The sequence below is a fragment of the Aythya ferina genome (genome assembly GCF_964211825.1).
Source record: "Aythya ferina genome assembly, chromosome: 7".
Lineage (NCBI taxonomy): Eukaryota > Metazoa > Chordata > Aves > Anseriformes > Anatidae > Aythya > Aythya ferina.
The window spans coordinates 4,634,037-4,658,581 of record NC_140302.1 but is presented as its reverse complement, the minus strand read 5'-3'; the positions used below and the strand labels follow the sequence as shown (position 1 = coordinate 4,658,581).

The 24,545-nt window shown below is 39.2% G+C and overlaps 1 protein-coding gene across 3 annotated transcripts; it reads left to right on the top strand.

Annotated features, from left to right (window-relative positions):
• Positions 1-6,445: 6,445 nt before the first annotated feature.
• SLC25A16 (solute carrier family 25 member 16) lies at positions 6,446-23,463 on the top strand. Of its 3 annotated transcripts, none has more exons than XM_084525928.1 (9): positions 6,446-6,665; positions 7,390-7,482; positions 9,728-9,861; positions 11,607-11,670; positions 17,480-17,601; positions 18,119-18,185; positions 18,954-19,116; positions 19,982-20,050; positions 21,854-23,463. In XM_084525928.1, the coding sequence occupies exons 3-9, from the start codon at positions 9,799-9,801 to the stop codon at positions 22,008-22,010; spliced, it is 705 nt and encodes a 234-aa protein (XP_084382054.1). In that variant the 5' UTR covers positions 6,446-6,665; positions 7,390-7,482; positions 9,728-9,798; the 3' UTR covers positions 22,011-23,463. The 3 variants fall into 3 exon arrangements, 2 of the variants coding, with proteins under 2 accessions (XP_084382054.1, XP_084382053.1); XR_014694998.1 differs by lacking the exon at positions 6,446-6,665 and adding an exon at positions 6,802-7,064 and having other exon boundaries at positions 19,664-20,050; positions 21,854-21,890; XM_084525927.1 differs by lacking the exon at positions 6,446-6,665 and adding an exon at positions 6,804-7,064.
• Positions 23,464-24,545: the final 1,082 nt, after the last annotated feature.

The window sequence follows — 24,545 nt, the reverse complement described above, 5'->3', positions numbered from 1 at the left end:
CTCCGGGAGGGAGCGGGGAGGGGAGAGGAGGGGACGGGAGGGCAGGGGAGGGGAGGGGAGGGGAGGGGGCGGCTCGGCGGGGAGCTCGCCGCACTCGGCCCTCCCGGCAGGCGGCAAAACGCGCCCTGGATCCCCGCCGCTGGAGCCGGAGCCCCCGGCCGCCCCCCCGCGGCTGGCCCGGCTCGGGGAAGCCAGGGGCCCGGAGCCCGGCCGCAGAGAGGTGACCCCCCGCGGGAGAGAACCGCCCGGCCCCCCCAGCCACCGCTGCTGCCTCCCGGAGCTGCCTGGTAGTAACCAGGCTGGAGCCGCTCGTCCTACCCCAGTCACCAGCACGGCCCGGAGCAGGCCACCAAGGCTAGCGTCTCCTCGCACTGCAACACCGGTGGTGGAAGGGGGCCCATGGCACTCTGCAGCTCAGAAGTACTTTCTAAAAAAGCTTCGTTATTAAGTCTCTGGCTGTTGCACTAGAAAGCACTTAAAATGTGAAGCAAGCCATTCAAACGCAAGTCTGCAGGGAAGCTCCTCTGCTCTAAGTGAGAGCAGCAGCACTGCCCGCATCCACTCCTGCAAGGACGTTTTAACAGAGTATTTTGCTACCTATTGTAATTTGCCCGAGAAAGGAGAGGCAGCACAGCCCTGCACGGCTCATTGTTCCTGCCATCTCCTCCTGGCATCAGTTCAGAACCCGTGGGTGCCCATCACCAGTTTGTGCCTCCATCCTCTTCTCTCTTCTTCATTTCCTTGCAGCCAAAAAGGAATATGATCTGGGACCCTTAGCCAAGCTCACAGACATCTTGGATATAATACAGCAAACCCAACGTACACCTGAAATTAAAGGATGCGCCTGATCCACTTGCACTGGCTGCTAATTTTAACCCTAGATGGGAGCTCTCCCGTCAGGGTATAGCCACCACCTCTGAAGGTTTGGGTAGATTACTTTGTGCAGGGCAGGATAATGACTTCTGATAATGACCCGCCCAACAAAAAGAGGAGGTAATACAATTTAATTAGGACAGAATACATGATTTGAGAAGAACTATTGCTCTCCAAGTGCTGCACATAGCAGAAGTAGAAGGAAATTGGAAGCTGATGATAAAACCCCATATAGGCTAAGAGCATAGTTCCTGGCAAGATGGGAACACATCAGGAGGGGGGCGGTTGAATAAAACAGGAGAAACACATAACCTGGAGCAAAGCAACACGTGCAAGTGCAAAAGCTTGTGGAATAAGAAGTGTGACAGAATCAAGCAAACACGAACATGTTCAATCACTGCCCCATTAAGAACTCCACTAAAAGCTAAGAAACAAACTCGAGTTAACATTTATTTGCTTTCATGAACACAGACATATGCTTGTGGTCTATTTCAACACTAACAAATAACCTAGAAAGTGAGTAGCACAAGGTGACAATCCTGACTCTGCTAAGATGCTCAGCCTACCAAAACAAAAGCGGAGTGTAAAGGTTTGCAGAAAGAACCCACAGTAACAACTGGCTGGGCAAGAAAGTGGTGGATGAAATTATTGGACTAGAACACAAAGTGAGGCACATGGGGAAAACACAGAAATCACAGCCTCTGAATTAGCTACTATCATTCAGAACAGACACCCTGGTACTGAGACAGGCAGTGCTGTGAAACTCTTCTGTGTGCTCAGTAGTGTCAGGAGCCTTTACAAAAAGGGGAGAAAACAGACCAGGAGACACCACCATTCCATCACTTAATCCAATCTATCACTTGCTAAGATCTTGAATATAACACACAGTTCTTGTCCCCACAGCTTAAAGAGTCACAGGCACCACCTAAGAAGGCACAAGGGTGGTAACAGCAGCCAGAAGTACAAGGAACGACTAAGCACTCCGAGACTTTCACGCTGAAAAATGGCCGGCTAGGTTAAACACCAAATAGTATATTTTAAAAACAAACAACACAAAGTATTAACAGAGAGTGATCACTATTTCAAGCCAATTTATCAAATAAACACATCAGATGACAGCTACTGTCACGGTGTATTGTTAAACCATAGAACTCACTGCCACAAAGCACTGTAGATGCTAAAAGTCTTAACAGGTTAAGTATTCTTAAAAATTCATGGCAGAAAATTGAATCAAAATCTGCTTAATAGAAGAGTGCTATTTCAGCTGTGCATTACGGTAAGGTAAAAGAGTACCTTAAGAAAACGGCCCTGTATGCTACTTTAGCCTTCTTTCAGGGATGTGCTACTAGCAACTGCCGGAGGTAGTTTTCAGCTGGTAGACCTTTGGCCTAACGCAGCACTACCATCCCTGAACGTTTATCCAAATTAATGTTGGAATTGGCACTTACCTGCAGAACAAATAAAACCAGGCAATGCAGTACTGAAGAATATAATGCAGGAACCCAGAAGTAGCTCCGCATCTTTGTCACCTCTGGCAAAAGTCAGGTCTGCACTCAGTACCAGGGATCCACGCAGAGCATCTGCTCCCTGAGGAAGAGGGAGCCAAGCACAATAATGTAAGCAGGGGCCAGGAACCATGCTGGCCACTGCCCACCCCACTGCAGCCATGCAAGGAAAACAGAACAGGGCTGGTGACAGCAACCAGGTCCAGCCAAGAGTCCTAGGGAGCACTGCTGTCAGATGATGAGACGTGTCTGAAGACGGACCAAGAAGTCAACATGGAAATCAGGTATAGGGGCACGATAGGAAAATAAGGCTTGACATAATCCAAGTGAATGGGGGACAGAGTTCATGAAAACTAAAGAAAACCACCCTTTTAAAATAATAATAAATATATATATAACCCAGGGCTGAGCTTAAACAGCGGTCCTGTGTCCTAGGGCAGAGCATGCAGGTAGAGGCAGCTGATCAGGGCCATTAAGACCTATTAGTGCATTATATTAGATGCTGGCCCAAAATCAGTCCTGCAGAGTTATCTGGACCAGACTTCTGATCATCTATCATCAGTCCAGGCTAGGGAGGGCTAGAGGTCACTGCTGCCAAGCCTGAATCAAGCCCTTCACAAGCCAAACCCCCTAGAAATTACGCCACAAAGACATCTAAACTGTTCTGTAAGAGAAAGATTGGATCTGTCCAGACCTATGTAGACTTCTAGTGCCAGGTGCTAGTAATGGAAGTGTGATGCTGAGGCATTAGAGCTGGCTTCTGGTGTGATTACAAACCATGGGTTAAAATATCTACCTTGCAAAGCCTCCCTCCTATTTATTGACTCCAACTCAGGTGAGAAAAAGTGAGGGGCCAGCTCTTGGACCAGCCTGGGAAGCTCCATGCTGCACTGCTGCGGGGCTGCGCCTGCGAACCCACCTGAACGCAAGCCAGGCACTGCTGATGTCTTTGTAACACAGGCAATCAGATAAATCACCCGCAGAATTGTCAGTTGGCAGTATCTGAAAGAGAAGCCTTGAATAACATGTGTTTAATGCAGAAACTCTTGGATTCTAATTGTGGTTTTGACAATGACTTCCTCATTTAGTCTTTCTTGGCCCTGGTTCTGGAGATAGTATCTACCTGCCTGATAGGCACTGAAAGTAAGGTAACATCTGGAAGCGTACTGAACACAGACAGTTTAAGTGTTAATACTATTTTATAATACTATAATTTCCTCTTCTGCCCCAGTTTTATACAGGTCCATTGTATTTAATCTAAATATTTTCTATCAGATGTTCTTGACCTGTGGCTGACAGACTACACACAGTGTACGGAACAAATCTTCCAACCATATCCCCAGCTTGCCACCCTCCTTTCAATAGGGCAATTTGAGAGCAGACTGTAAGCCACATGGGGCAGTAGTTTGCCCCTATTTCCCATTTTTTTGGGGGAAATCTTGGCCTGTATTTCACTACCTGACTATGCATGAGCAGTGTAATGCATGAGGGCAGAATAACTGTGCTGTGCCTGGCCAATAAACGTAGTCCAACAGGAAACACTATGCCTGGGAAGACACTAGCTAACTTTTCATGCACCAGCCTGGCATTTATGGGTGCTTCAAGTCTGCTGCACTTGTGCAGTAGCCTTATTAAGTAACACTAGAGCTCATGAAGTCTGCACCTCTTCCCTACACTCGAAAGAAAAGTAGAGGCCAGTGTAAAGAAACTTAGCACCGCTGTGTTTGCAAGCTTCATGACTTTGGATAATCAAATATTTCTGTTCCTTAAAGACCTCACTGACAAGATACAGGTAGGGACTATAAGGCTCCTGATTGTACCAACAGGATTTAATGGCCCTGACCAGCCTCCCCTGGACCCTCCCCTGTCCACAGTCCCAGCAGCTCTATTTAAACTCAAGCCTGGACACCTATTCCTTATTTGAGCTATGTTATAGGTGTAGCTGCTGCCAGTCCTGGCTCTGGCCTTGTTACTAGATAAATTTTAGACTTGTCTCTAGTCCTGTTTTAGGTTTTATCTCCTATTGTTCCTGATGTGCTTCTGTGAATGGACCCTAGACCTGCTTTGTCTCCTGATGTGAGCATTAGAGCCTGTTTCTAGCACCTCGCTCTGCTTCTCCTGCTACAGGACTGCACCCTGTTGGTGAGGATGCAGCCTGTGCTGTGGGTCAACCTTGGTTCCTGGCTCAGTTCACCTTGGGAAGCAGCATTGGTACCTTTATGTGGTACCAGAGAGCTCAAGATGCAATAGTAGCAAGGTAGGCAAAATAGACAAAGACTTGTCTAGATGTTTTCAATTTGCAAGCCATGTCTTCACAGGAGAAAGAAAAAATAAAACTTCAAATTCCTGAGTCGTGTGTGGAAGCTTGGGACTTATAGTGGCTTTGGGTATAGGTTAGGGCAAATGAACAGCACAGGTGTCACTAGACCTGAAGTGACAGAATAGGTGTCACTTCAGGTCTATAACCTATAAAGACCAGAAATAAATACAAAGAAGAAAAAAAAAATTACCCTAAAGCCTACAGATGTGACACTTGATAAAAACTTGAATGATTGTCTCAAAACAGAGCTAGGCATGCCTGAGCATTTTAAGAGTAATGAAAACAATCTTTTCAGAAACAAGTGCTGTGAGAACAGCTTACTTAATTGTAGTCTTGATAGCTTGTTTAAATTGATAACTGCTTGAAACATCTTAATAAAAACAAGTATCTTTAACAGTGCAACAATGGTCAAAAAATAGAAAGCAATGACATCTATCTACAAAATTACCTGCTACCTGTTTGAGTTTTTCTTCCACTTTGCAGCTATTCTTTTGAGTGTCTTGACTTCCATGTCTTCCCCTGCTGTATGGTCAATCTGCCAGGGAAGGCTGATGGTGTCAGGCATGAGTATAACTTGAATGACATTAAAAATGCTGATGACTTTTAAGAATGGGTCATAAGAGTCACCAGAAAAATTCTGTGAAGGGCATAAACATTTCAAGGTAAGAAGATGAAGTGATAGTAGTAAGAATGCTAAGACTTGAAGGTGTAAATAGAGTTTAAAAAGGTTTAGGCTAAACACAAATTTCACTGCTGAGTTTCATTGTGGTAGTGTTTCTCTGAGGAGATGTTCTGTTTAATTTTGCAATACCAGTTTCTTCCTGCTTTCCTAAAAAGTACCCAGTCATGGTGCACACTTCCCTAAATTACAAAGTCTGATGAAGTTTCTTCCTGAAATACCTCACCGCTGTCGAAAATAAGCAACAGGACATTTATGTGGTTACCAGATTTTTCGAGCTGTTTGTGAAACTCTATGACTTTCAGCTGTCAGTATCGTTGCAACACTTGGGTGAAAACAGTAGATAGAAGAAATTGTTTACCATTGGGGCTGTCCAAGCAGTGTGATTGATCTGAAGTTCCTGAGCAGAATCCCAAAAGAACACAAACTGACTGTGGAAAACTGTATGAACACTTACTATAAACATGGGTATTCAAATAACTCTTAATAGGCTGGTTGATTTTGCATTGGAAGCTTCAACAGGGTGACCTGAACAAAAACTATGAATTGCTGGTTTATTAAAAGTTAAAAGGCTTGAGTTGGCTGCTGTAAAGGGTGTTTCGTATTCTCCCAGCAAGAGAAGTCTCTGCACATCCTTGCTATGTATTTTATTATTGGAAAAAAATGTGTATTACAATAGCCACTCCCCAAATAAGTAATGATCGAGCATGTAACCAACCCAGTACTGAAACAAACTTATTTTTTAAGCAAGGTAGTCTGTTAAAGGGGAAAAAAAAACAAGTAATGTCTGTTGAATGCAGTTTGACACAAGCTGAAAGCAGAATGTTCTGCACACTTGCACCTCAGCTCAATGCATATGGGGCATAAAGTATAAGAAATGTGAGTAACTGCAGAAAATGTATTGAAAAGCTGACAGTATTAAGTTGCTCGCTAATGTCTGGCTTCAGGTACACTCAATGCCTGTGATGTGCATTGGCATTCATCGCATGTTGAATTCCTGTCCTCCAAATGGTTTCTGGTAAGCCCTGTGCAGTGTATTTATCAGAGACGCTGTGGACAGCCTAACAAGTTGCGCAATGCTCCTGATGGCTACACATACGGTACTGGTTTTGATCTCTCTGATTGCAAGAAAGATAACTTTTTCCTTGCAGCGTCTGCCTCCCTTTCTGATGCATTTCGAAACTTGAGCGTGGACGCACTCAACAACACGAAGCCACACTCGCAGACTGACGCTGTTCAAATACTCGTGGTGCGGCCGGCTCGAAGCGCTGGCCCAGCGGAGCACGGGGTACGAGTTGCACCTCGCGGGGCCGGCCTCGCTTCTGCTGTGCTGTGCTGTGCTGTGCTGTGCTGTGCTGTGCGGCGCTCCCCCCGGGCGGGACGCTGCCGGCTCTGACGCCATCGGCAGGCGCCGCAGCGCGGCCCGGCGGCCGGAGCCCGGCGCGGCGGCGGCCGCGGGGAGGGTGCGGGCGGCCCCGGCTCCTCCCCTGCACCGCAGCGGCGGCAGCTCCGCTCCGCTCCGCTCCGAGCCCAGCCGAGCCGAGCCGAGCCGAGCTGAGCCGCCGCCGGCCGTGCCCGCGCTGCCCCATGGCCTCCCCGGCGGCGGCGGGGCCCGGCGCTGCGCTGCCGGCCGGTGCGGGTGCGGCGCGGCGTGACTTCTACTGGCTGCGCTCCTTCATCGCCGGAGGTGGGTCCCGTGGCTCCGTCCGAGGGGTGCGAGGGGATGGGAGGGGAGGGGAGAGGAGCCCTCCTTCGAGGGTGAAGGCTTCGCCCAGCGCTGCGGCTTCAGCGGGTGACGGCCCTTGCCTGCAGCACGCAGTGAGCTTAGGCTGTGAGGCTGCTGGGGTTTTGTGGCTTGCTTCTAGAGGATGTCCCCTAATTGGGGCCTTCTCGACTTCCTATGTAAGCTTCCTCTCTCCCACTCCGTTTGAAAATGCACTAGGAAATCCCTTATTTAACTGCTGACTTGAAGAACTTTGGCATCCCATGGCTTTTTTTCTCCTCTTGGAAAGGTGTCGCAGGATGTTGTGCCAAAACAACCACTGCACCACTGGATCGAGTAAAGATCTTGCTGCAAGCTCATAACCACCATTACAAACATCTCGGTAAGATGGCTGCTGCGTGTCTAATTCTGTTGTGAAATGCAACGTCTGTCATTTAGGTTTGTTGAGTTATTCAGTGATGAAATGGTGATAAAGGTGCTAATCAGACAGAAGGTCATTTCCGTTTGGCAGTCGCTGTGCTGTATATTGCAAGCATTTAAAAACGAAACCAACCAACCAAACCACCCTTAAACAAGAGATGTTGAGCCTGTACAATTAAGTTGCAGCACTGGTTGACAAGTTAGAGATTGAGATGTCAGAATAATCCTCCATAAGGCGGAAGAGCTGGGGCTTGATCCTCTTCTTACTGAAGTCAGCAGGAGATTGGTAATCACAGGTTCAAAGCTTGGGATCATTTATGTAAGACCTGTCACTGCTGGTAACTGTTACTGTGTTTACTGCCAGTACCTGCCTGCAGGGCTTGAGGGAGTGGGCACTTTTCAGAGCTTGGTGGTCCTCGCAGAGGGGCTGGTGATACCATCATGGTGACTGCTGAGTCCTGCCAGGCTCGTACACTTACTCTCCCTGACAGCAGTGTGATTGATGCAAATTGAAAATAAAAGCGGGCTGGTGCTTTGCAAAAGGTGCTGGCGATCTGCGTTCGGCATCTGTGTTACATCATGGTGAGAGAGTCCTCTCAGAATTGTCAGCATGTTCAGAACCGTTCGCTGTGGGGCTGTAACAGTGCCCTCTTGTGCATAATGTTAGACATATTTTGTCATTTGGTCTTGAAATACACGTCCTAACTTATGTCCAGAAATTCGGGTGTGTGTCCAGAAAAAAATAATCGAGTTAGTTAACATTACATGAAATGAAACTTCAAAATTTGTAACTTAAAGAATAATGATTATGTTTTCAAGGCTTGAAAAATAAATCTTGCAACAAAATTCAACAGATAAATATTAACTTTGATGTATGAAAAAGGAAAACACGAGGCATGTGGCAGCTTGGTAATGCAATCACATAAGTACGCATTCAAATCTTCACTTTCACAACGGAAGGCTGAAATAATTGGTTTGACTAATATTTTAAATTATTACTTTGTACTGTGCCATAGTTGGCACTAGATAAGGCAGAATTAAGACTAGACATAGTTAAGTTTTGTATTCTTCCCCACTTAGAGTTAAATATGATTCTGATTGTTAGAAACGTGTCTGACTTGAATGCGTGTCCTTGTTACATGTAGGCAAAAAAGATAATTATATGGATTGAATACCTGTATGTGCAGAGATCCAGTGGGTGGGTTCATCGCAGTCCTCACTAAATGTTTTTACTGTCCCTGCTCTGTGGAGTTCATGACAGCTGGATCTCAGAGCGTGTATTGAAAGAAATAAAAAACAGTAACTCAGCATTGCAGGGTAGAGAGAAATTTTAGTCATGGTGTAAATATTTTCTCAGAGGCACGTAGTAGGTGCAACCTCTTAAAAACAGATACACTATTGTATTCTTAGAACCCCAGAAGCTAATTAACATTTGTTTAAATTTTAAATGGAAGTTTATAATTTTTTTTTCTGCCTTCAAGTAAGTAGTTGCATGTGGAAATTGTTCAACTGTTATGGTTTATTCCTTTATTTAAAATAAAAAAAAAATCAACTTGATAGTAGTTGTTTATAACTAATAATATACTTCTCCTAAAGCTGTTGGTTTTGCCCTAACTTTATGGGATCTTGCATTATTTACCACCCATCAAAAGGGAGTAGGATTGCTTCTTCTTTGAGACAGGAAGTGTAAAATGTTGAAGTAATGGGAGTCTTAAACTTGTTTACTTCATTTCCTCAGTAATGGCATTTAATCTCTAATTTAGCATGTGACAACAATAGGTTGTTTGCCCATTATTTTAGATTTGTTGTAAGGTTTTTTGTTGTTATTGTTAATTGACTTTTGAATTGACTGAAATGCAACTCAACAGGTTTATTTCCTTCAGTTGCTACTCTTAGCTTTTGTGGGTAGCTATTGTCATTTGCAGTAGGACTGGTGGCAGTCCAGGCAAGCATGAGGCTTGAAATATGTGAATGAAGAAGGAGATTCACTGAATATAGGAGGTGAGAAAGTTGGTAAAAACTTAACTTTAAACCTCTTCCTTCTGGCAATATTGTGGCATTAAAAGTGGGTTTTCCACTCTCCATAGTTAAAGGAGCAACATGGTTGGACTTTACTTCTATGCATACTGTCCTATTGTACTTGATTGTAATTTTTTTTTTTTTTTCCCCAGTGTAATTGTTAAATACCTCTTTTTGCATTGTGGCAGGAGTGTTTTCTACGTTGTGTGCTGTCCCCAAAAAGGAAGGTTACCTCGGGTTGTATAAAGGAAACGGGGCAATGATGATTAGAATCTTTCCATATGGAGCAATTCAATTTATGGCATTTGACCAATATAAAAAGGTAGTTGAATTTATTTTTCTCTTCTTTTATTGTTTTTTCTTTTTATCTGCAATGAATACATATTTTTAAGTGATCAAAACTAACACTGAAACTTTTGTTTCTTACTGGTTAATCTGCACATCTTTCATAAGGTTGCTTAATTTTATCCAAATCTACCCATTAAAAATTTCAGAGCAACAGTGAAACTGTTTGCAGTGCTGCTTAAGGAAAAATTCCAAACAATTCTTGTTGCTTTGTATTGTTGATTGTGTGTGTTTTTACATGCACACACACACATATATATATAAAGGTCATTAAAGTCTTCTGCTAGTTATTTTGCTAAAAATATACCTTTGTGAAGAAAGTAGGAACAAAATACAAAATATAACCTTTTTATTCTTTATTATACTGCATTGGAGTTCTTAGTACCCGATGGATGGAATAACTTTAACTTGAAAATCTGTCTGGCTATATTACTCTTATGTTTGACCTGAGAAATGACTGTCAGTGTCAGGCTGTAGATAAAAATGACCTGGAAGAGAAGGTGCATATTTCAGGGGGCCTGTGTGATTTGTGTATTCCTTTCGACTCTCATGCATTTAGTCTTTCATAATAAATCTCCACAGCATGTTTTAGAAATCAGATGTTAGCAGGACTATGTTTTTAAGCTTATACATGGTGAAAAATACAATTTTACTGTTAGCAATGAGGAATTTCATAGTTGAAAGGTCAGATTTAGTAGCCAGTGAAGTAAATTGCAGGATTTTCACTGAAGACAGCAAGATTCAGATTGTGACTTCCCTCCCAGAAGAGGAAGTTTCAGAAGGCTCACACAAAGAACTAACTGTAATGAGCTTCATATGTTCTTTTTTTGTGGTGTAATTGTAAATGCTGTTGATCAAAACGCTATGCTTGTTTTATATTGTGTTGAACAAAAGAGCACATGCCGTGCTTTATAATGAAATGATTTGTGAATCCACACATTTCAAGAAACCATTTAACGTCATAGCAGTTTCTTTTATCTATTATTTGATGACAAACATTCAAGATAGTTTGGAGCAGTGTGTAAGAGGGGGAAAAAATTCCATAGAAGGACCTCCACAGGAATAATAGAGGTCTTTAAAAGACGTTTAGATGTTGAACTTAGTGATATGGTTTAGTGGAGGACTTGTTAATGTTAGGTCAGAGGTTGGACTCGATGATCTTCAGGTCTCTTCCAACCTAGACAACTCTGTGATTCTGTGAATATATGAAATAATCCCATGAATGATTCTTCATAGGAAAAACTGCTTCTTAAAACTGCTCAGTTCTGTGACATAAGTCTGAAAATTGTTTTCTAACTTCCTTGAAGGACTTAATGTAATTTAGGAAGTTCTCGTTCAAATGTGTAACTTTCCAATTTTGCTCACTGTCCTTTGTACTCTGTCATGCGAAAGAGGTAGTATTCAGTTTGCCTTGTTTGAACTGGATTAAAGATAACTAAATAAACAACCTAGTGTCCAGAGTAAATAGTACAAATAAGTTCAACTAATCATTCTGCCTTGTTAGAAGTATTTTAATACTTTGGTGTTTTTAATAAGAAATTGGTACCAACATAAAATTTCAAAAAACTCCTTTAACAGTAATTAGTGGTCTGGTTTGAATTTGTAAGGTTGTAAACTTCTTATAAACAGCTACAGGGTTTGCATTAATGTGCCAGTAAATGGTGTGATGTATTTCCTTGTATTTTCTATATACAACTATTGTAAATGTTCCTTATTTTGTAGGTAATAAAGAAGCACCTTGGGATTTCAGGGCATGTGCATCGGTTAATGGCTGGATCCATGGCAGGTATGGTTTTGTACTTGGGTTTCAGCCATCCTTTTTGCTGAAAAGCTAGTATTTGATTAGAGGATGATTTAGTGTGTTCTCAGGTCAAACTGCTGCAAATTTGTATTAAGCAAAAATACGTGTAAATGGTTATGGTAACAAATAGTTGCCTAGTTGAAAACTGTTTGACTAAGAGTATTCTTTAAAATATATTTGTTCCAACACTGAATTCTGTGCTAGGCTGTAAAGCACAGGTTTTATGGTTTTCCTTACAGCTTCTGAATAATGAAAAATGCAATCTCATCAGGATGAAGAGTAAAGATGCAGGTTTTTGTAGAATTGGCTCATCAGCCTATCTGCCATTGCTACTAGGTTGAAAATAAGCCTGGAGAAATAGAGGGAAATGCAGCTGCTTAAATGGGTGGATTCTTTGGATTTCCCAGAAATGTTTATATGTTCAACATGCAGTGTAGGATTGTCATAATACCCTTACAGCATATATGTGAACATTAAAAATAATTAGCTATCAATTAGTGCAATGACGGTAGGAAAAATAACCACTTATAATTGCCAGTACATTATATGGTTATACTAGTCCTTTTTTCTTTTGCTGGTCATTCAGCCAAAGGTAGCTAAGAAAAAAACAGGGGAAGGTAAGTAATAGATTTTTAATCGAGGTGTTTTTTCATGTGTGTTTTTACATTGTAAAAGAGGCTTAATACAGTCTATTGACAGTCCTTAACTAGTTGCAATGTATTCATATGTAGTTATGTAGTTTCTGTTTTTTTTTTTTTTTTTTTTTGAAAAAAGGATGAGTTATGCTAACTCCAGTTAAACTAGGAAGACTATATGAAAGTATTTTGGTTTTGCATGCCATCTGAGAAAAGGGAAAGATACGTTCCAGAACTTGTCTGGCTTTTTGTGTAAAAGAAGTGGAAAAAATACATACATATATATAGATATATATATATTTTTTTTCTGGCTTTAACTGCATTAAAAATATTTTTCCCCCAAGTTCTTTATTGTTATTTTTTCAGGAGTCTTGTGAGAGACCAGGGACCTGATTTTTGAGACACTGTAAAAAACTTTGAATAATCGGTTAACTGTCAGTGTTGGACGTGCTGAAATTCCTTGTGTAGATAAATTAATAGCATCTGACATAGTTTTAAGCACCCTTGGGGTTAAATGTTTTGTGTAGTTAGAGTAACAGAAATATGATGAATACATGTATACAGAGGATATATCTGGAAGCCCTGATCAAATGAAATGCTTGGCGTGGTGCATTTAAGTACAATATCCTCAATAGTCTGGTATTGAGAACCCCAAAACTGAGTAGATGAGCTGGACTTAGGTGTGCAGTGAAATGAATATAACACACAAGTACGGTAGTAGTGTGACATTTGGGGAGTTCTAATATTTGTTTATTAGGTTGCATTAATATTAGATAAGAGGGGAGGGTTTGTATTGAGCGTGCCAAGAAGATACGGGGAGGAAGGAGGCACAAAGTCTGGAGCGTTAGAAGTTCTCTAGAATTGCAAACAAAAAGAGAGAAGACTCTTAAAAGCAACTGGCAACATTTCTGGCTTTAACTCCCATGGCTTAGTCTCTTCCTGGCACCAGCAAAGGGATATAATCCTCTTTTTTTCAACGTTTAAATGACTGAAAGAGACAGTGAGCTGCACACACCTCAATGTTGATGGAGAGGGGTCTTCACAGTTTCCTAGAACATAGTGTTATGCAGTTGAAAATGGCTAGCCCTTGGTTCCTATTCCTTTTTGCCCCTTCTGTGCCATCAGACCACACAGCTGTCTGCATTCACTTTAGTGTGTGGTACAGATACTTAAATCTTGCTTATGTCCGTGTTTCCAACATTACTAACAGTCAACAGACCTGAAATCAGCTTCAAAACGGTGGGAAACTTTTGAGTAGCTTTTGTAACTGATAAACGGGATCAAAGGCATATCCACAGGGAAAAGCAAGGCAATGAGGATGGGGGCAGTGGAGTGAGAGAAAAGAAAAACCTATTGTAATGCATGTATTTAAGGAGGTTGAGTTAAAGTTACTGTGGAAACTTCAACTCTGAATTTCCTGGGCCTTGTGTGATTCAAATTTCAGCTGTAACACCTCATTAACAGATAAATGGCTTATAACTTTTTTTTTTTTTTTTTTTTTTTTTTTTTTTAGAAAAGACAGAACTGGGGAGAGGATTGAGAAATCATAGATGTTAGTGGGGTTTAGGAAACAAAATAACACCTGTATTACAGAAAGACTTTGCAAATCTAAATATTTTTCATTTTTCTTACTGACAAATCTGACTTGAAACAGAAATGCATATTTCTTCCCGTGCCCTTGATTAACTCAAAAAAAAAAAAAAAAAAAAAAAAAAAAGGTGCTGAAATAGACGATGTTAACAGAATAAACTTAAGTTCTGTGAAACTAACAGAGAAAGAAAGCATGGTGGTGATTTGTTTGTTTTTACTAAAAGTGGTTGGAAAACAGTGTGGGGTAGGAGGCTACTGCTATCTCAATTTTAAATAGCATCTAACTAACAGTTATCTAATTGAGTCAACATTTAAAAAGAATAAATGCTGTTTACTTCTTCAGGTGCCATTTAGAAAGAAATACAATTATGTATTAAAGGCCTAGACATACTAAGACTTGTAAATTATCCAGTTCTTTAACCAGTCTGATGCCTGTTCTTTGTCATCAGCCGTGTCTCTATTTGTATAGTTCCCAAAGCTTGGTTGTTTTATTGTTTTTTTTTTTTTTTTTTGTTTTGTTTTGTTTTTTTTTTTTTTTTTTTTTTTTTTTCAGAAGACACCTCCTTGATAAATTAATCTACTTTATGCTAGTGAAGGAGTATATTTCCTTGCAGGCAGTGACTTGTGTGTATTGTCTTCCAGAATGTATCTCTGAATAACCTGGCAGCACTAATTTAGTCTACGTAGTTTTTGATGTAGTACAAATTGCATGATGTAGAAATCAGATAAAATACGTACATCAGGTATGTTTGCAGTACCTGTTCTTTGTAAACGTATTTCACTTTTTTCTTGCTTTAGATAAGTTTAGTTTTGATTTTCAGAGAAAGAAAATGACTAAGAATGGAGGAATAGTAGGGAAATCGGGAGATAGTTCAATACCTATTCAGCTAAACTCATTGTCAACTTCGAAAGCTTGGGCGGCCTAATTCTTGTGCTTTGTTTACGCTGAGTCCCAGTAAAAGTCTGTGTAACCCAGTATCTTGTCCCCAAGAGCAGTCAGAGGTGCTTGAAGAAAAATTAATAAGTGAGAAATGATCTTTCCCTGACAATTCCTTGACTTCAGCGGGGTAGGTACTTTTGAGTCAGCATTTGCATTGAAAGAGTTGCTGTATTTGAAGAAGTGGTACCTTACAGGAGGGAGGAACTACATCTGTCTTATTACAATTATTTCAGATAAGATGCTGGGATTTGCCATAGGTATCTCTGAACTGGGGAGAGACTTCCAGTTCTGTCCTGTTAAACCAACCATAGCGGAGATTTCTGTCTCGTCTTTTTCAACTAACTTAACTTCCTCAAGTAGGGGAATCAGCCTTAAGGTGTTGTGGTCCATCTTCTAATAACTCACAGCATTTAGGGAGTAGAGATGAGATTAATATTCGTGTTGATTTCCTCAAAATGGCTTTCAGTGTCCCAAAGCTGGCCACCATTCCTCCCAGAAAAGATAATGTCTCTTCTGACAGAGAAAATCTTGATCCTTCTCCAATATACATTTTGCTCATATGAACAGTAAGCAGTAACAAGCGTCTGCAAGTTCCTTCAGGAAAGCACATTTTGTGGTTTTATCATCCATTAATGTTGGACATCTTTTTTTTTTTTCTTTTTTTTTTTTCTTTTTTTTTTTTTTCTGTTTCCAGAATTCATGGCTAGAGGATTTTAAGATAAAGTCAAAAATGGGTCCTATTTAAAACCATATTACATAGTTTCTTTCAGTCCCCTCTGATTTTTTTTTTCTTGAATTGTGCTGGTTTTGGACTTGTCGACTACTTACTTCATTCATCAAACTTTGGGTTGGTCTGTTTGCTAGTCTTGGTACAGAGGATAGTCCTGGGTACTTAGTACATGAGTGGAATGAGAATGGAGATAAGTTTGTCCATGTTCTGTATTATGATAACTTTCCTGTGAACTCTAAAGCTCCGTAAAAGTTTTGCTCTTTTTCCCCCCCCTTTTTTGAAACTGCTTGAATTCATCCATTTTACAATGTTTCTGGACATCTTGGGCAATCCATTAGGAAAAGGCTGCAGTCTGAGGAATTGCATTTAATAATGTAGGTCAGTGGAAACAGTTCTAAAATTGCTTTGGTGTTATAGAGCTTCCAACTTTTGAACCCTAGGGGTGAGACTGCATCAAAAATCAACGACAGATGTCTGCTTTTTGTTCAGAGGAATAGTCCAGAATGTCTGAAAGAGGTGTTTTTCTCTTCTAAAACAAAAGCTACAGGAAGACACAAACTTTGCCCTCAGTTGACAGCTGACCAGTGTCAGCTTTTTGGGTAGCCTTCTCATGCTGTTATTTTTTTTTTTGTCCATTCCCATCTAACATGGATATTTTATGTCAAATAATTCAGTTAACTGAAGTTGATTTTTGTCTCTGCAGACATAAGTTATGGAGATCTTTGCTGGAACTGTTTGGATTTGCTTGTTTCACTTTTGTCTCTTCCCTCTTGTGGCTTTCTCTTCCTCTTATGGAAGAGGGAGAAAATGATGCACCTACAAAAGAGATATCAGTAACAGAGTACTAAAACTTAGGAGGAACTGGTGATTTCCTGCCAGTGTTCCAAAGTGTGCCCGTTTTCTGTAGGATCAATTTTAAGGCTGATCTTTAGATAAAGAAAAGCGGTTGCTAGGAAGCAGAATAGGCTTTTGCTTTCTTCTTTTCCCAGCATGTATTTTTTCTCAAGAGCCAGTGGTACAACCCCAGAAAATAATCTGGTGAGTAAGCAGGTTTTAGCAAGCAGTTTTAACCATCCGCTCCAAATAATTTGTCAGAAACTGAGTGGTTTACCTCAAAGACTCATGGTAGAAAGGAATTTATTATTCAGGTAACTGTTATAGAAGTTATTCTTTGTACAGAAGGTCTGTTTCCAAAATGACAAGTTGGTCAGTTATCTACACAGTTTTGAGGTAGGATTCATCCAGTTAGGAGCTAAGATTTTTTTCTTTGTAACATCTTGTTAAGTATAGGAATAGCTTTTTTGGTCAAAGTTTTAAAACCGAAGTGCTGGTATAACAGGAACTATAAAAATGCAGTAATGCAACGCAGTTCAGTGCTCTTCGTTAGTAGGCTCCTGACTTCATTTTAAATGTCATTAGAATATGTTCAGTATTTTCAGATGCAGTAGGTAAATGCATGTATCTACATGCAGTAATCACACTTGAATTCTGGCAACTTTTCGGTAATAAAACATGTAAATGGTGCTATTTATTATGTAACATAGGATTGGATTTTGTGGTTGCAGTCCAGTAAAGGCCAAGGCACTTGATTAAGTTGATGCTTATGAGCCACGGTGAAGATCGCTTATGTGAATACAGTTAGGCCTGTAAATCTTTGGAGAATCAAGGTGGATGTGTGCGGCTTCAGTGAACATTGAGTATAAACATAAATTCCTTTTGTGCTGCTGAGGTTGCTATTTGCTGATTAGAAGTGATTTTTAAGTGCTTCTTTAACAAAATAATTTGTATATGCTATTATATTCACTGCTACAAACAAATTATAATTTTCAAAATAATCCTAGATCCAGATAAGGTGTAGGTGAGTTTTGTTTGCTTGTTTTGTTTTTGTTTTTAATAAAGGTATTACAGCAGTGATTTGTACTTACCCTCTTGATATGGTTAGAGTTCGTCTGGCATTCCAAGTAAAAGGGGAACACAAGTACATGGGAATTATCCATGCATTCAAGATGATTTACACAAAGGTATTTTTTCTTTTAATCTTCAGTCCTGTCAAAGCAAAATATGCTCCTTAAATAATGTTGCACTGCATTGAAGTAGTGAACTGGTGGAAAATAACGTGAGTTCATTGTGTGCACCTTGAACTTCTTAATGTAAAAAAATTGTCTGGATGCTTCCTTCTACTTTGGCTGCTAAGATGTAGCTAAGGCTTGTGTAAGCGGGAGGTAAAAACAAACAGCAGAGAGAAGTTGGTTTTCAAGAACATATAGTAACGATTCCAAAAATCTGGGGAGGGATATGTATAATGCAGAAATGTCTCCTAGGTTATGATGTTGGATATAGATACTTATTCATTTTGCCTTCTTTATTTATGGAGCCAGCAGTTGTCCCCTCAATTCTTCAGGCACAAGAAACAGCACTTGCTGTTAGCTCCTTGTTGCTAGTCAGATTGCTGTTGTGCAAATCTGTATGAACAGATGTGTAGCTTAAGACATTTATTGTATTTCTTGCCACAAACGTCCGTGTATTTTTCTTTCAAAGGAAGGTGGTTTTAGTGGGTTCTACAGAGGGCTGATGCCAACTGTTGTAGGAATGGCTCCGTACGCTGGTAAGTTAAAAACAGAACACAGCAATCCTTCAGCATTTTTGCGTGCTGCTAAATTTGCTTGATATGCTCACACAGCTACTTAATCAGCTTCTGTTAAAATCAAGGATTTTGTGTTTTACTGAATGGAGAGGGGAGGCCACTGGAAGCATTTGTCGCTCTTTACCTAAATTGATCAATGTGTGTTAAAGCATCCTCAGCAGGCAAAGCCTGGCTTTCTGGAGACTTGAAGTTGAGAGGGAAAGAGGCAAAGTAGTTGTTCTCTTTCTCTTCTGCTTCCCAGTCTTGTCATAAGAAAGCGTGTAGGTTCTCTCTCAAACAGGTAAATCCACGAGAGGGCAGAGGTGGAGGCTTAGAGGCTCTCTGTTGGCTCCATCTCCTGGTGACTTCTGTAAAAATGCTTGGCCAAGCTAAGTAGGTGGCATGAGATGGAGGAACAGCAGAACTATCTACCTAAACTACACTCACCTCTAGATGAGAAGTGTTTTCCAGTTAAATACATCTTAGGGGGTTACTCTTAGCAGCAATTCAGTAATTTAAAATCTGTGGTCTAGCTTATTTAAAGCATTCTTTTAACATTAATTATAAACGTTAATTTGGACAAACTTAAAGTATTATTTGTCAATTCTATTTCTTTCTGCTTAAGAAAACTTCTGATAGGATTGGAAAATAGTTTAATTTTGTAATTGCAGCCTTTTGTTTAAGATGATGATACATACATCAAATACTTTGCTCTTTTGTGAAAGTACATAAAATTAAATTTCCTTTTAGGTTTTTCATTTTTTACCTTTGGTACCTTAAAGAGCATTGGACTTGCTCAAGCACCTAACTTGCTTGGACGGCCTTCCTTAGATAATCCCGATGTCTTAGTTTTGAAAACACATGTAAATCTGCTGTGTGGTGGCATAGCTGGAGCAATAGCTCAGACGATATCGTAAGTTTGGGTATTGTTTTTTTGCTATATAGCTGTTTGTACTAGAAAAAGTGTTTTATATGAGAATGACTTTTTCACGAGTCTAGTTGTTAGTAAGGGTTTTTAATCAGACACGCTGCAATTATATTGCTTCACTTAGTAAACATCTATTTAATTCTCAGGGGGGTTAAAGATAAATGCATTGAGTCAATTAAATTCAGATAAAACTAAAATCAGCTGGAATCTTGTGCAGTAAACTAAAATCTGGAGTGGGAACATCATTTGCAGAATTTTATTATTCCAATTTACTTCTAAAATGATGTAACCTGCAAATCTATAGAATCTACAATAACTTAGAGTTTTCTTTTGTTGTTTGGCATTACCTTATTATTACTTTGCCTCTTTTCTTCCATTCTCATGCTGTCCTTGTTATATTTTCTTTTGGCCATAAACCAAGTGAATTTGAAAGACTTGTGTGGCATCGATTTTTCACTAAACCACTGCATTAGAAATGTCACAAATACATTTTCTATTAATCTTTAAACTGTTAATTTTATTTTTGATTCAGGTGTCTTCTCCCTCCAGCGTTTTACAGACTGTTTTATATTCTCATCTGATCTTCATGTGTCTTCCTTACTCATGCCAAATGGAATACCTTAAGGGATCTGATTTGCTGGTTTTGATTGTATAGGGAAGTCTCCCTTTTTGGAGAACTTTCAGCTGTGTTGAGAATCTAAGCCGGATTCCTGACTCACTGAAAAGGGAGCTTGGAAGTTGCACGTGGACTTCTGTATTCTTTTTTTTGTTTAAAAAAACAAACAACACAATATTCTCATGTAGTCATCACACATCTGGTTGAACTGCTGTTCAAATATCTCCTCTATAGATATCCTCTTGATGTAACTCGTAGGCGAATGCAGTTAGGAGCGGTTCTTCCAGATTCTGACAAGTGCCTGTAAGTATTTCCTTTTCACCTTCGGGAACTGAGTTCCGAGATGTCTGAGCAATGTTAAATTCTTAGTTTAAAAGTTTTTTTTTTTTTTTTTATGAGTTATTGGAGTGTTGATTTCATTATGCTTTTAATCAAATATGTTGTTTCCACACAGTTGGGCAAAAGCTGAGTTAAAAAAATAAAAATCACATGCACTTTATGTTTTTACTAATACTGTGTTTGTATGAATAGGTATATATTTCATATTTTAACTCAACTAACTCATCCTTAGTATCCGTAGGATCCCTGAGAGACTGCCTGCTTCTCCTGAAATGAGATGTCTCAAGGCATTTCTTTAACGGTGCAGAATCTGTTCCAAAAGTTGATGTTAAATAATATTATTCCATTTGACCTGCTTTATTGACTTCACTTACAGTAATGTCACATGCACTGATTGTAGTTGGGCTTCCTGCAGGTTTTTTAGTCATATGCTTCAGTCCAGTAGGGGTGGAAGTACCATAATATCCTTCAAATCGCAGTATTAAGTCAGTTGTCATCTTGAAAAACATTCTGAGTTTCAAATTCCTGTAAACAATTTAAACTTCAGGAAAGTTTTATCTTGGCTACTTCACATTTTGTGGAACTGTGTGTATCTGAGTCCAGTGCGAGCCACCTGCATGGTGAGTTTGATCTTACAAGCAGTAGTCTCAGTGAGCTTTCATAAATACCTTAGATGTTGCTCACTGTGGAAGTTGCTGTTCTGTTTTTCATTAACAGCGCAAGTTTTGTTTTGTTTTGTTTTGTTTTCCTTGATTATTTTCACTCCAGATACTTTTAAAATAAAAATGTGTTACTTGTCCTTAGGCTTTTGCTTCCTGTGTTTGTGAGAATTAATGCTTTTACAATTGGGCTTCCCAGTTTTAACAATTCCGTTTTGACTGTGTTTGGGGAGAGCTGTACCTTGATGTATAGTAGACAAATGTTTTTAGCTTACAAGAGGATAAAACAAGAAACTTACTGAAATTCTGAGGCACACTGAAGATATTCTCAAAGAGTAATGTCTTTAATATCTTGGAGGGCTGAGCACCTTACAGGTTTTTACTCAAGGGCTTTGCATTGTAATGTCTTTGCTCCGTTTCAATATAGCTATGTGAGGAAAATCTTTTGCCTTGCATACCTTCTGCAAATTCTGCTTCTAATAAGGTCAAACGGTATAATTAACGTGCATTAATATCTCTCTGATGAGAGAAAAGAGGCCTTTGCTTGGGGTGAGGAGGCTACACACATGCAAGATGTAGAAATCATGGCTAACCAAGCTTTATGTGCGGAACTTTAGGAAGACAGCTATGATCCTGTGCTCAAAAAAAAAGGGAATGGAATGCAAAACCTAAATACTGATCTTTCATACCAGAGGTGTGCATTGGGCAAAGTATATTGTTTTTGTTACTCTGTATTTACATTGATAAGACAGAAATGGTGCTTCTTAACTGCCTCCTGCCAGATAGAAAGTGTGTGGCCATTCTGGTGTAAAATTTCTTACTACGTCTGTTAGGGCAGATCATTTTCAGACTGAAGTGTCTTGAGACGGGATTACACTGTTCTCTTTCTGATTTCCAGCCTTTGTGTGCAAATGTCTTGCTCCAGCTCAGACTGTCTTCTGAGTCCTGAAAGGACTGTCATATTCTGCTTTATGGAGTCATTCTTTTATTTTTATTTTTAAACATAGATCTCTTAGGAATCAAGTAAAAGAAGTGTTTTGTGTTTAAGAAAGTGATTTGACTGTTAAATGCATTTATTCAATAATGATTCAAGTTCTTATTTTTCCAGTACAATGGTGCAGACACTGAAATATGTCTATCAACAACATGGAATACGAAGAGGATTATACCGTGGTCTATCGCTGAATTATATTCGTTGCATTCCTTCCCAGGCAGTGGCTTTTACCACGTATGAACTTATGAAACAATTCTTGCACCTCAACTAAATTTTTTGAAGCTTTAAGATAAAATTACACTATCAGTCCTCAAGTGATATTGGTGAATAAATTACTTGAAGTTAAATATGTGATACTGTGGAGCTGCTGTTGTACGACAACTTAATTTTATTTGCCAAAATGTAGTTAATTTTCTGGATTAAAACCAGGAGACAGATCATAACAAGTATTAGTTAGCTATAAACATTTTTTGCACTTGATCTTGTAGCCTTTATTAGATTAATGTTAAGAATTACACAGTTTTAAAATTACACCCACATTTTATACGGGTTTCAAGCTGTTAGCTATCTAGCTTTATCACCATTCCAGGAGTTATATACATGATTGTATTGCTTTTTAAGCTAATAGTTAGACATCTGTTCTTCTTTAAAATTTAATTTGATTAAACTAATTTGAATAAAATGTAATGTGTTTTTTATATTCAACTATTTGCCAGCTCTGCGGAAGCTAAACTCAGTAGACCACAACTTTACAATCTTTTCTTTTTTTTTCCTTTTGTACAAATTTTCTGTATAAGAACAATGCACATATCTTCAGATGGATACATATGGAAGTCCTTTCAGACATTTCAATAAATTATGACACAAAGTATTGAACATTATTTGTAATCTTGCAATTCGGAAAGCAGTTTAGTTTCATGCATTCTATTCTGAAAAGAAAATGCTCTATCTACATAAAGAAAAGCAGGTGGAACTTGTACAGTGACAAGTGCTAGAAAAGATCTCCTTAGGGCAGTTAGTATGGGCCTAATCTCGCAACGCATAATGAACCTTTTCTGTGGAGCTTAATGTTCTCAATTTAGTTTATTGAAGGCTGTAAGTATATTATCTACTTGACAGTACTGGCTTTTGTAAACAGGTTTGTCCCTACCTTAAAACATGGTGACAAACAAGAGTGCATGCTGCTGCATTTACTTATTTGGGCATCTGGACCATATTCAACCTCTTGGGGAGGATGTGAGGAGGAGTAAATGAAGGTTGTATTGGGAATCTGTAGATGTGTGTATGTATTGTTTCTAAAGTATGATATGCAATAGACTTACATTTTTCTCCTACTACAATTCCTTTTGTAGACGGAATTGTTTTCCACATTTGTTAATACACAATCTGCATTGGTACTTTTGATTTTATTCACTTGATTCAGGAAACTGTAAAACATTTGCTTTAAGTGATGTAAATTATTTATTTATTGTAAATATTTTAGCAGTGTCCTTTAAGAATTGGTATTGGTTTTGTTAAATGAACTGGTTGATGATACCATGAATTTGCTTAATTTTGACAAATTTGACAAGCTGGATTTTGAGTTATATATCCCAAACCAACTTTTATGGCTCATTTTTTTTTCCAGTTTCTTAAAAGTATGTATTTCTTTGATATTTAACAATATAGTTATGGACAGAGAAGAAGATGTATTTGAATTTATTTTATTAAAATTTTTGAAGTAATATCTGTGTGATTTGTGTGTTGTAGCAAAAAAAAAAAAAAAAAAAAAGTTTATGAAATTACCTGAATGTTTCTCCTTGTAGTTAAACCTGCTTAAAATTGTCATTCTTAATTAAAAGAGACAACAATTAAGATTTTTGGTCTGATTTTTAGTTTGACTTGCAGGAAAACAATATTGCAGTGAATTTTTATTTCTAAAAGACCTTACAGGAGAGTTAAATCCATTGTGTGTGTGTATTATGAAAAATGTGCCTTTTTTTTTCCTGTATTGTTTTACTGTGTGAGCAAAATAGCTGTTTTGTTTGTCTGTCAGTGCTCAGACTCAGGTGACAGCCCTTTTCCAGGTTAATAGTGTGGTGTTTAAAGAGTTTTACATCTTAACTCTAGTTAAAAGGGAGCTGAGGAACTTGAATAGATTTGCATTTGTCATGAAGAATTGAGCAGCTATTCAAAAGTTATTATAAATTGGTGTGTGAGTGAGTGTGTTGATTCGTTCTTGATTTAATTGCTTCCAAATCATTTTTAAAGGCTTTCTGAATGTGGAGATGTGTTAGAAAATATTTTTGACAATGCCAAGATTTAGTTTTTCTGTTTATTTGGTGGTATAGATAGTTATTCCAAATGACAACTTTATTGAATGAAGAGGCCTCAGTATCTTTTTTTTAACCACGTTTCCTTAAAATTCTAATCATAATAGTCTCATAACTGCTAGTGCTACCCACTGAAGTACTTATCTTCTATGAAGAATTGGTTATGTAATCTTGGATAATACTTTCAAAACTCTGTTAACTAAGCTATTTCAGATACTCTTTGACATAAAAGTAGGAAAAGAAGCCTCAACATTTTAGGACTCCTTCAGGTCAACATCACGTGCAGGTTTATCCATAGTAGTTCCCGAAAATCGCAGTCAGAGTGTTTTCAGTGATCAAACACTATCTTTAAAATAAACCCCATACTTCAACTCTGTTTTCTTATAATGGAAATTTCTGCCTGCTGTAACTAAGGCATTTATACTGGAATGATGGTAACATTTGCAGTCATTAGACAGGAAAGTTTGCATGTATTTGAATCTTCGTTTTACATT

Coding starts and splice junctions, on each gene's coding strand:
- SLC25A16 (XM_084525927.1), top strand. CDS start 6,965: ATGGCCTCCCCGGCGGCGGCGGGGCCCGGCGCTGCGCTGCCGGCCGGT. Junction 7,483..9,727: donor CCACCATTACAAACATCTCG/GTAAGATGGCTG, acceptor GCATTGTGGCAG/GAGTGTTTTCTACGTTGTGT. Junction 9,862..11,606: donor CATTTGACCAATATAAAAAG/GTAGTTGAATTT, acceptor CTTATTTTGTAG/GTAATAAAGAAGCACCTTGG.